Here is a 12,485-nt window from a genome sequence, read left to right on the forward strand (position 1 = left end):
AATATTTTTGAAGAATTAACCACACATTCATTGGCAATGGGCCCTTTCTGCCCTGCAGGTGAGTCTAAATGTCCTCTGGCCCTTTAAACTCTGAGGGGCTGTAACCTTGGCTTCTTTTGGCTGATTTGCATGATTGACAACTCTTTTTAATCGTTTGAGCCAATAGAATCACAACAACGATAGCGCGTTCACATCTTTCAACCAATCAGAAGTTGCATTGCTCGTGGGTCCAAATTTACGACTTGTGGTCTGTCCATCAACCAGATTGTTGAGCTACCAATGTGTAGCAACAAATTGGCGATTTCGAGAGTATGTTTGCTGATAGTAACGCCATGTGATTCAGCTAATGAAAAAAGGATTTCATCATTTGTGAAGCCACGCTCAAAATATTCAGCAATTTTGCATTCATCACTAGCTATAATACTGGTAGCTTAGCTGTAGCATTTGTAGCTGAGGGCTTCAGCTTCCAGGTAACAAGGAAATGATGTCATTCACGTGGATTACTGATTGGCAGTGGTAACTCGAAATTTTGAGTTACTTTTCTCAAAATTTTGAATAAATAAGTCAAAATTTCGAGTTATTCTTGTCAAAATTGTTAATGAGTCAACATTTTGAGAAAATAACTAGAAATTTCGAGTTATGGATACTTTTTTTTTTATGTGGTGGAAAAGGGGCTTCCGTATGTATATGTAGCTGGCTGTAAATTGGCCGTTGGTGAGGGAAGTGGCTCTGATTATCAGCAGCTAGTTGCAGTAGCTGCTGATAATCACAGCGCTATCAGCTACCAGACCAAAATAATAGAGGAAACCGGAGGAAAGCCAATTTCTGTCTTAGTGCATTTGCACCGCTATGAGTTTTTGTGGTCCTCTTTTGCAGCTGGTTCAGTGAATTTTGGTGATAGGAAGCTAACTAGCCTTTGCTTAGCTTGTTATATAAAGTTTGGAGAATTTCTGGGTCCGTTTTCTTTGTTTAGTGGACTTTTGTGCATTTATGTAAGTGCTCTGTTAATCATCGCATGTTTTCGCGGTGTTTGGTGGTTGTAGAAAAGGTTTATAGGAGCATTTAGTGGAGATTCTAAGGTTTCCGTAGATACTACATGCTGATGTTTGCATAAAAGGCTGGAATCCATGGAGGGTTACGTAACATTACATAACGCTTGAGCCCCATTGCCCCCAGTACTGGGGGTAAGAGACATGCTGTTGTTTGCACGAGCACTTTTTAAGAGTTCTTGGCTTCCAAGCCATGGGAGCCAGTCTTTTTGGCTTTACCAAGGACCACTGCATATAGGGAGCCCGTTCTCACTCCCGAGGCGTAACATCCCGACGTTTTGTCACGTCCTGCGGCGTTCCTGAGGAACGCGAAAGGTGACCTTCCACGTTGTTATGGTACGCGGCAGTTTCCAGCCCTGTAGATGTGTAGATTGAGTCCAAACGGTTCTCATGTGTCCGCAGTTTTCCGATGTCGTGACGTAGGAACGCCTTGGGTGCCCGAAAACGTAATATGTTGACGATTTGTCACCTAGCGTAAAATGTTACGATTTGGGAGTGAGAACGGGTTGATATAGGATAAAGCTGGAACTTATGCAAAGTGGTCCACAGCGATTTATACATTACAGTTGGTCTTGAAGCAAAATAATTTTGGTTTCCTTACTGAGAAATTCATTGGCACATCTTGAGGTAGTGTCATCTGCAATATAAATAGGGCTATAATGTTAAACGTAGCATTTATAGAATTTTACTACAGTTTACAACTAGATTTCAAAATATATTGCATGTATAAATTAATTTGGCTAGTCTGACTTAACGTGTTAACCATGTCATTTTAAATACAGGAAAATATTTTAAACTTTGCATTTTACATTGGTATCAAACTCATTTTCAGTAAACTCACCTTCAAATTTCCAAACTGTTTAGGAAATCTGGTGGCCTGACAACAGTGCCACCTGCAGGAACCTTCTTTCTCTCTGATGGCTTTTGTCCTGAGACCTGAGACCTTTTAGTCTAATGGAGACTTTTTAGTCTGATGGTGTTTTTCCTGAGATCTGAGACTTTTTAGTCTGATGCCTTTATTCAGAGGTCTGATGTTTTTTTGGGGGTTTTTTTCAGATAAACATGATGCATTTTTGTCGATGGTCTGAAGTCTGAGGTTGTTTGATCTGATGTTTGACAATTTTTTTCTGAGAACTTAGGATGTCCTAAAATGTAAACCATACTTTTGGCATTTCACATATTTTAAAAATAGGGTTCTTTGGGACCTGGAATGTTAATGTGCCTGTTTATTAAGCACTTTGGGCCAACTTCTGTTGTTTAAATGTTCCATAGGATATAAATAAAATAGACATGACAGTCAACACCAAAAGTTCAGATGTTTTTCATAGTGCTGTTTAAAATGTATTTTTTAATTTCATATAAAAATAATTGTTTAACACAATTAATGTTAAGCATGGGTAACATACTGAACTTGGAGAATATAAGTCCATTTTAATTCATGTATATAAACTACATTTTATAACCACATTTGAAAAATGCTTTATGTGTTATCTCTGCTGAATAATACATTTATTTATGAAGGTATTTGGATTTCTTATGAACCCGGAGTGTTTTATTTGGTGTATTAAAAAAGATATTGAAAACAATTGTCATGTAGGCCTGATGCTTGGTGGCTCTTTCCTTTTTTATGTTTTCTTGACCATACAACACATACAGACACATACAGATAACCAAGTAAAGAATGATCAAACTCATTTTCATGGTTAGCATCAGCATTTTGGAGAAGCAACAACTTTTGAAACATTGTTCAAAACTGAAGCTCATGCATTATTTCACAAGCCTTGTGAATTTCAAAACACATCAGTTTTTGTTAAAACCTCACCAACCTTGCTAAAACATAAATATTTCCTGGTTCTGTTCAAACCGTTCTATAGCTCTTCTTCCATTTGACCTTTAGGTCAAAATCCCCAAACTATTTCATGTAGGAAACGACAAGCACCAAACTATACTTACATTTCCAGATCTAAAGGAAAATAAATGAAGAAAAATAAAATGAAACACATACATACACATTTATGGAAGCATCAATTTTTAAAATATTTAAAGGTCTTTTTTTTTTCTAGAATATGTTTTTTTTGTGTACATTTTGGTCATGTAAGGATATGCAATCAACTTTTGTGTAAACAGGTTATATTTAAAGTATTTACTGTTCTCAAAAGTCAAACTAGGTTGGAAAAAAAGAACTGCACATCTAAGCCTGTAACTGGCAGATAAAGACATTATCATGGTATCATCAATTAGCCAACAACCTTACTCATATTCTGAAGAAGGAAAATCTTTCAAAACTGAAGTTCAAACATTATTTCACAAGATGTATGGTTTACTGCCTAACCCAGTATGCTCAATTGTGTCTACCATGTGCAATATTTTTGAATTCCTGATCAGTATTTAACTTTAATTTGTCCTTCATCTTTAAAACCCTGCTAAAATGAAAAAATACTTGTACAGCTTAAAAAAAACAAGTTAAACCAGTTTAACTTTAAACCAGTTTAAACCAGTTAAATTAAATTACATTAGTTAGAAAACTGTCTCATATTACATTTACTGACATTTCTCTCATAAGAACTTAAGGTACAAAGTAATGATGGAGTTTATTTTTAAATAAAAGTAAATGTTAAAAAAAGACTGTAACCCATCTGTGGATTACCTCTGGCACACCCGATCTGGGTCACCAATGGGACGTCATTTTTTAAGGTATGCGGACAATGTGTAAGTTGTGTGCAGCCACGGGCCAGTTGCAGACAGAAGTCAGTCAGCTGTGCCGGCTTGACACCAGATCCGGCCCAGACCTGTCTGCTATGTGGGACATTAATGAATCAATGGTACGGAAGTGGAGGAAGCAAGAAGAATGAGTTGAGTAAAGTTTGACTTATCTGTCCGTTTTGTTTTGCTTAGTGCGCCTTATGTATGAAAACAGACCCATCACATCGACAGCGCGCCTTATAATTCAATGCACCTTGTGGTCCGAAAAATATGGTATTATTATGATCTTCTTCTCGGGAGTGACGATGAGGTCCTGCAGTCTCCCCTGTGGATCTTCTCCTCCACTCCATTCACGTCTGACCTCGTGTTGTATCTGCTCCTCTTCCTGGAATAAGACAGACAAAGGAAAAACACCTCCCTCTCTAACCTTGCTTTATTAATATTATTGAGCAATTCTTTGCCTGTTATTTTCTAATTATTATCTAAGGCGGGGCATTCTGTTCAGACGCCCTTGGCCCAGAAAAATATCACCCTTGCTGCACTTTTTCTGCACCTCAACATGTCAGTCTCAATAATTCAATCATAGCGCTGGACTGATGCTTTTGACCAGGGGACCCCAATCCCAGGCCACGAGGGCCGGTGTCCCTGCAGGTTTTAGATCTCACCCTGGGTCAACACACCTGAATCAATGATTAGTTCATTATCAGGCCTCTGGAGAACTTCAAGACATATTGAGAAGGTAATTTATCCATTTAAATCAGCTGTCATGGATCAAGGACACATCTAAAACCTGCAGGGACACCGGCCCTCGTGGACTGAGATTGGGGACCCCTGCTTTTGACCCTTATTGCACCGAGTGCCAACTCTTTATGAGCACAACAGCAGTATGTATATAAAATCAAACAAAAACAGCTTTAGTTAATCATTTTTATTCCTAACAGAACCAAATTCTTCTTAACCTTGGGAAACTAGAAAAGTAAATAGAATAAAATCAAAAAGTATACACATGGCAGCATAACAATTGAAAATATTTAATGTTTGTTTTTTATGGGTGTTTTTGTGAGTTTTTTTTAGAACATGCTGATTGTTTTGTATTGTTCTGGGTCAATTTAAGATATGTGATTTCATTGAAAAGAGTTGTATTTAAGATATTTTTACAAGAAGAGCATATATAAATCTGTGACTGGCAGATCCATTAAAGAGTTTCGTTTGAAACCATGCTATAATTAAAAATTTTAGAACTCAAGAAAAAGAGTCTGATAATAGTCCAGTGAAGAAGTAATAAAAAGAAGAACTAGTTTTTCAGCATCACTCTGAGAACGAATGTTTCTTATTTCAGAAATATTGTGCAAATGCAAGAAAGCAGTCGCAAATACTTGTTTAATATGACCATTAAGGGACATACAGTATCGTGGTCGAAAATGACGAGGTACCTTACTGTGTTATTTGAGCCCAAGGTAATGCCACCCAGGATAAGCACCTTGTTCCGATTTTTAGGGCAGAGTACAATAACCTCTTTTATCTGAATTTAGAAATAAGAAATTCGAGGTCATCCAGGTCTTTGGTCTTTAAGACATTCCTGCAGTTAAACTAATTAGTGTGTGTTGTCTGGCTTCATGAATAGATAAACCTGGGTAGCATCAGCATGGCAATGAAAATGTATCCTGTGCCTCTAATAATAATGCTTAATGCTTATGTATAATGTTAACAGAATTGCTCCTTATACAGAACCCTATGGAACTCCATAATTAACTTTAGTGTGTGAAGTGCAATGTAATGACATCTTTCTCATAAGAACTTAAGTATTGATGGAGTCATTTTTAAATAAAATTAAAACTCTAAAACGACTGAAAATAACAGTGATGACAAAAGTATCTGTCAAATGCTGCTGCATGAGCTGATTATTGTGACCCAAATGTGGAGCGCAGGAGGTAGGGGTGGACTTTGACCCACTGGCTAAGTCAGTGCAGGAACCATTAGCTCGGGATGAATTGGCTCATGCAGAACTCACACTCTGCTCATCTGGAAGCTCTGTAGATTCTCTGGTTTGTTCCCTGCAAGTTTGGAATAAGTGTCAGGAAATTCAGCAAAGATTTGGGCTGTTTAGCAGAATACACGGTCTCTTCTGATGGCTGGGGCAGGACAGAGGGGCAGACAAATGACTCTGAAGGCTGAGGTTAAAGCAGTGGCCCAACAACACTCCTCACCCTTGGAGCAGGGAGAGGTGAAGGGTGCTCAGTCTCTAGGGAGGCCAGCTTGGAAACACAATATGTAGTCTTTGAATCAAGAAAAAAGCATCAGAGACCTGGAGCTGCACAGCACATAGAGTGTAGGATGTATGAGGCTGCCTGTCTTGCTATCAGGTTTAACACTTCCTCGTTTGGGAAGCTGGAAGTGGTGGCAGCGATGAGCAAACAGGAATGTTCCAGGGGTGAAGCAGTAATGAAAGTAATTAAATCTAACAAGAACTGAAGAAATTTAAAAAATGCAAAAAATTATGAGCATATAAAATAAACTTTGAGAACCTATACATAAATTAACAGAATAACCAAATAATCTGGAAACTAAGTATTGGCTAACCAAGTAATACATAACTGCAGGAATACAATATAATGAAAAAAAATACAAACAGGCCACAGGAAAGACAATAATAAATAAGAAAGAAGCTGACAACCCCACTCACCAAAGAGACAATGAACAAAACCTAAACATCCGCAGCCTGTTTGCGGAAGCAGGAGCCTGAGCAGAGAAGCCCCTACCTTGCCGGCTGCCTCGTCTAGATTTTCCAAGGGAAGACTAAGGCATCATGACTTTAATATGATTGTTTTATTTCTGTCTCCTAAAAGACATATTCAGTCCTAATTAAATGCATCAAATATTTCGTGGTTGTACACTAGGGAACCTCTTTATGAATGACTCAATATGTAAAATTAAGTGGGCAGCCAAAAGGAGACGAAGAGGTCAGTGTGAGACAATTATTTTGGTGAAGAAAGAAAGAGATGTGGCATGAATCACATGATACATGTGCCAGTTTTTCCAATGTTAGTTCCTGGTTTTGAAGCATCAAGAAATCTATATATTAGCATTCATTGTAGAGCTGTTCAGCACTTCTCACTGAAAGGCTGAAGCTACTGGTTGGTGCTTAAACAAAAAAAAAAAAAAATATATATATATATATATATACACACATAGAAAAGGTCTGCTACAAAATCTATTCTGTCCCTTCTTAAATTAATGATGTCTTCTGTTTTTCAGAGATAAACATAAACATCACTATGAAGCTACTGGTTGTGTCTGCACTTTTTGCAATGATGGCTCTGATCACTGCTGCTGGTGAGTGTTGTAGTATAATGTACATTATGTGTATATGTGTATAAGTATTGATACAAACAATAGTATAATACAGTAAATGGAAATTTAGCAAAAATTCAAGATCCAATGTTTTAATGTAATTATAATTTTGTAATTTTTATTCCAGAAAAAGGAGGCAAATGTGTGTCAGCGGATAATCCACCTGGTTTGTCAACATTTTAAAGATTTACACCAAAATTAATCACATTTCTGTTATGCTGAGCAGAAGAGCAATTCTTTGTTATTTCAAAAAAGAAATGTAAATTTTAAAATATTCAATCAAATGTATACACTTTAAAATTCAAAGGGTGTCTACAGAATAAAAAGAAAGAAAACCATGTAAATACAAGAAAATGCTAAAATGTTTTAACAGATAGAGAAAGTCATTCATTTCTACTCAAGCATTATTTGCTTGTTCTCAGATGAGCATCTTGTTGAAAAGAGATGGTACTGGTACAAGTATCAGGGTTGGACTAGGGTATGGCAACCGATACTGATACCGCTATTTTCCCTATCGCTTGGATTGGGCTCATGCTCAGGCAAAAACAGTGATTTGGATTTTCCATGTATTCTGTCTTTGTTTACTTTAACAGTTTACAAAGTCTAGCGTGGTTGTATGTTCAATATTTTGTTTACATTGGAAATTCTTCTGTCTGTTGTTTTCCATTATAGAGATACTGTCAGTCCATGCATGCAAACCTGGCACATGTACCTAGCCTTCGAGAGTACCGGGTGATTCAAAGGGTCATATATCGTGCTACTCACAGTTACCCACTTATATGGCTTGAAGGCTCTGATGCTCAAAAGGTATATTACTGATCATTACACGAGGCCTTAAGTCCACTGAACACAGTGAAGGCGTTGCGTAAAAACAACATGAAATTCATAATTTTACGGATCCGAACTTCACGTATAGCCAGTATGGACACCGGACACATTGCGTTTTTGCAGAAAATTTGTCCTCAAAAAAAGGACAATAAAAAAAATGGAAAAGTTTACATAACGCAATGATGAGCTGGTTCTGATCTTTCTCAGTGAGTGAAGCAAGAATGGAGATCCCGGTTCATCCAATTGTCACGAGAAGACAGCAGCAGGAAGATTATTATGGTTTGAACTAGGAGTTGAAGCTGTATCACAGTTGCTTTGGTACATACAGTGCCTTGAAAACGTATTCATTCCTCTTGAACTTTAGACATTTTGTCACCTTAAAAGCACAAACTTAAATGTTTTTTATTGAGATTTTCTGTGATAGACCAACACAAAGTAGCACATAATTGTGAAGTGGTATAGATGTCATTATAATTTCAGTACAGGTGCGTGATTTGAGCTATGAGTCCGCTTGTTGCCAATACAGTGAGTTGATTGGTCAGGTCTATATATTCGCATCCAAAACATTAGAAAAATCAAAACTTTGTTTGAAAAAATAAATGCTGCAAATTCATTCAGTGAAATTACGATTGGTGTGAACGGCTGCATTGAGAGAAGGTCAGTGCAAAAAATATTTAAAAGCACAAAATATTTGCACGGATTTTATGCGTTCAGAATGAAAGGGCCATACAAAGATAAATCTATCTATCGAACATTACACTTTGATAATATTGTCTTTATGTACTTAGTTTTTAATGTATTTGTGCCTATTTGATTCTGTTTTATAGGAGCATCATTGGTTTTGGATGGATGGAACTCCGTTCAGATTTACATACTGGTGTCGTGGAGAGCCTAACAATGCTCGCCACAACGAGCGCTGCCTACACATGAGCAATACAGGTAAATATTGAAAGAAAGTGTAACGAGCACTGAATTTTGAGGGGAGGGGGGGCAGTGACAATATCCACACATTCCCAAATAATGATTATTTGTTTAGAATGAAAAACAGTACAGAATGACAGGAAAATACTAATACTATATTATTATAATTTTTTAACAAAAAACACGTGTTTATTTAGTGTTGTGAATCTCAGGACCTAAATGTAGGACTTTCTGAATGAAGACAGTGCGTTTATTTACAATGAAACAAACAAAAAACAGCACCAACAATTCACGCTGTGTGTGAGTCCTCCATGCACCCATTCCCAATCCCAGTGCAGTAATTCTCCTCCGTGGTCCGTGGTAAGTGTTTGTCCTCCTTGGTGCCTATGTACATCAGTCTTCTGCTCCCTCCACACATTTCCGCAATCCTCCTGGAAACAAGATACACAACAGTGAATACTTTCCCATCCACTAGCCAATAAAAACACTTTCAGCATTTAAACACAAGGATTAACTGAGTATACGGGAACACGAGCAGGAGAACTAACTGTGTCCCTAGTTTAACAATCCCACTGCCGCTCCGCTATTCTCTTAAGCAGTGTTTCTTTCCTCCACATAGTCTAATAGACTTTATCATATTCACTACTCCCAAAAATAACACAAGCCCTTGGTCACCAGACCCAGGCCCATGACAGTGAAGGTGCACACTTCATATTGTTGTTACATCCAACTAAATATTTTCCTTAGTATACATTTTTCATGGTTTCAGTTAATCTTGTTTTTTGGTGCTTACAGGATACAGGTGCATGAATGATATATACTGTCACTACCGATACCCATTTGTCTGCGTCTGGAAAAGAAGATGATTCCTGGTCTTCCATGAAATGTAGAAGCAAATAATCTCATACAACCCCCTGAATTGTTTCCCATTTTACATTTATAATTCTTTTCTTTTGCTGTAATGCTACATAATGAATGAAGCAAGTTGGACAGTTTCTCTTAATAGCAATGGCTATTAATAGCAAACTGAAGGTGTAATGGAGAGAATGCTCTTAGCAAAAGTTAATTTCCCATAATTAACTTTTCTTATTATCTTCATCATTAAACTCTTCAGCATTAAATCTGATTGGTCTCTGAGTCTGTGTCACATTTTCGTTAGTCTAGACCCAAGCATCAAATATATCCAACTTTAACGCTTTAATTTTTCAAATACCTAAATAAAAAATAAGTCTGACATTCTGTTATCTGATTGAGCTCAAATCATTTACTAAAGAATCATAAACAACATCCAAGATAAAGTATTAATATTAAGTTCATCTAATGATCATTTCCAGAATTCATCTTAGCTAGTGTTTGATACGTGAGTGTACAAAGGAGATCGTAAAAGTCAAAGGACTCAAAATACCTTTTCAAAAGGACACATTTTATTATGGTCTTCATCGATGGGAATTAATTTTTGTCCGATTTACTTTACTATTCTTATTCTTATTCTAATTAAATACATCAAGTATTATGTAGCTATACTCTGTGAAGACTCTTTGTCAACTAGTCATTGTAAAATAAAGTGAGCAGCTGAAAGGAGAAGAAGTATGAGGCAATTATTCTGGTGAAGAAATAAAGAGATGCAATGAAAGTCTGGCCAGCATGAATCACATGATACACGTGTCAGTTTTTTCAATGTTAGTTCCTAGTTTTGAAGCGTAAAAGAAACAGTATATAAGCACTGATCTTACAGCTGTTCAGCATCTTCTCACTGGAAGGCTAAAGCTACGTGTTGGTGCTGAAAAGAAGTCTATTCTTCAAATATTCTGCATATTCTCCAGAAGGTCTGCTACAAAATCTCTTCTATCCTATTTTTTTGAATGAATGATGTCTTGATGCCTTCTGTTTTTTCACAGCGATATTAAACATCGCCATGAAGCTGCTGATTGTGTTTGCACTTCTTTGTGTAATGATCCCTCTGATCATTTCTGCTGGTGAGTATAATGTACATAATATGTGTATATAGTCATCAAAATGACAGTACAATATAATAAATGGAAATTTAACAATCAAAGTCAAGATATGGTGTTTTAATATAAGTTACACTTTTCAAGAAGAAGAGGGTGAGAGTGGGGAAGAGGATAAGACATCAGGTTGGTCAACGTTTTAAAAATTGACACAAAAATTAACCACAGTTCTGTGATGCTGAATAGAAGAGGAACACGTCAATGGCCTCCTTAAATGTAGCTAAGTTTGAAGTACAAATGTTGTGTTATTTCAAAATTATAAATTATATCTTTGCAAATTATATCTTAAAATATATTTTTCATATGGTAAAATATTCAATTAAACATATACATTTTAAAATTAAAATTTTGTCCATAGAATTAAAAAAAAGAAAACCATTCATATACAAGAAAACTACAAAATGTTTTAAAAGATACAGAAAAGTAATACATTTTTACTAAAGTGTAACTTGCCTCTCTTCAGAAGAAGAAAAACGTCAGTTTGGTGGTACCAACAACATGGGCGGAGGTCAGAGTGGTGGTACCTGGACCTGGGGGAAACGTCAGTTTAGTGGTACCAACAACATGGGCGGAGGTCAGAGTGGTGGTGCCTGGACCTGGGGGAAACGTCAGTTTAGTGGTACCAACAACATGGGCGGAGGTCAGAGTGGTGGTGCCTGGAACTGGGGCAAACGTCAGTTTAGTGGTACCAACAACATGGGCGGAGGTCAGAGTGGTGGTGCCTGGACCTGGCGCAGGTAGGGTTTTCTGAAGACGACATGGGTAAAAACTGTGATTTTGATTTACCACATTCTTTCTTTCTTTTAATATTTTATAACAACTGTTATATTACTGTTGTTTGTTTGATATGAAAAATGGTATATGCACTGTATTCTTCTTTTTAACGTAGATTGCATATTTATATAGTGCTCTTAAAGTATACAGGTTATTTTGTTCTTACACCCAACTAAATATTTCCCTCAGCATACATTTCTCATGGTTTCAGTTAATGTTTTTTTTGTGTGTCTGTGTACAGGAATCAGGTGTATGAATGATATATGCCGCACTATTGACACCACTTTTATCTGGGTCTGAAAAAGAAGATGATTCCTTGTCTTTGATGGAAAGCATGGTTCATCGCACCAAGAAGCAAATAATTTCATCCAACTCCCTGAACTATCTTTTCATCCTTTTACATTTTTAATTTCTTTCCTTTTGCATCATCATCATTAAACTCTTAAGCATTAAATCAAAATGGTCTCTGAGTCTTTGTCACATGTTACATTTTCATTGGTGTAGACAAAAGTATCAAATTCATTTTTCATCTCTCTTCATTTTTAAATACCTAAATAGAAAACAACACATCTGACCTGCTAATATCTGACTGAGCTCAAAGCATTTACTGAAGGAGATCCTAAACAATATCCAGAGTCAAGTATTAATATTAAGTTGGTCTGATGATAATTTCCAGAATTCATCTTAGTTACTGTTTGATATGTGAGTGTACAAAAGAGATGGTAAAAGGAAAATGATAAAGTACTTTTTAAAAAGGACCCATTTTACTTTAGTCTTCATTGATTCAAATACATTTTTGTCAGATTTCCTTGACTGATTTTTATTGCAGAGTACAATCATTCAATTATAC

General features: G+C 36.5%; 1 protein-coding gene across 2 annotated transcripts; it reads left to right on the top strand.

Annotated features, from left to right (window-relative positions):
• The first annotated feature begins 10,558 nt into the window (after positions 1–10,558).
• LOC134624687 (heterogeneous nuclear ribonucleoprotein A1-like) lies at positions 10,559–12,095 on the top strand. 2 transcript variants are annotated; one of them, XM_063469710.1, is made up of 4 exons: positions 10,559–10,678; positions 10,751–10,828; positions 11,325–11,598; positions 11,877–12,095. In XM_063469710.1, the coding sequence occupies exons 2-4, from the start codon at positions 10,768–10,770 to the stop codon at positions 11,893–11,895; spliced, it is 354 nt and encodes a 117-aa protein (XP_063325780.1). In that variant the 5' UTR covers positions 10,559–10,678; positions 10,751–10,767; the 3' UTR covers positions 11,896–12,095. The 2 variants fall into 2 exon arrangements, with proteins under 2 accessions (XP_063325780.1, XP_063325782.1); XM_063469712.1 differs by having other exon boundaries at positions 11,328–11,598.
• The last annotated feature ends 390 nt before the right edge of the window (positions 12,096–12,485 follow it).

This window comes from Pelmatolapia mariae, linkage group LG3_W, assembly GCF_036321145.2.
Source record: "Pelmatolapia mariae isolate MD_Pm_ZW linkage group LG3_W, Pm_UMD_F_2, whole genome shotgun sequence".
Classification (NCBI taxonomy): domain Eukaryota; kingdom Metazoa; phylum Chordata; class Actinopteri; order Cichliformes; family Cichlidae; genus Pelmatolapia; species Pelmatolapia mariae.

Coding starts and splice junctions, on each gene's coding strand:
- LOC134624687 (XM_063469710.1), top strand. CDS start 10,768: ATGAAGCTGCTGATTGTGTTTGCACTTCTTTGTGTAATGATCCCTCTG. Junction 10,829..11,324: donor CCCTCTGATCATTTCTGCTG/GTGAGTATAATG, acceptor GCCTCTCTTCAG/AAGAAGAAAAACGTCAGTTT.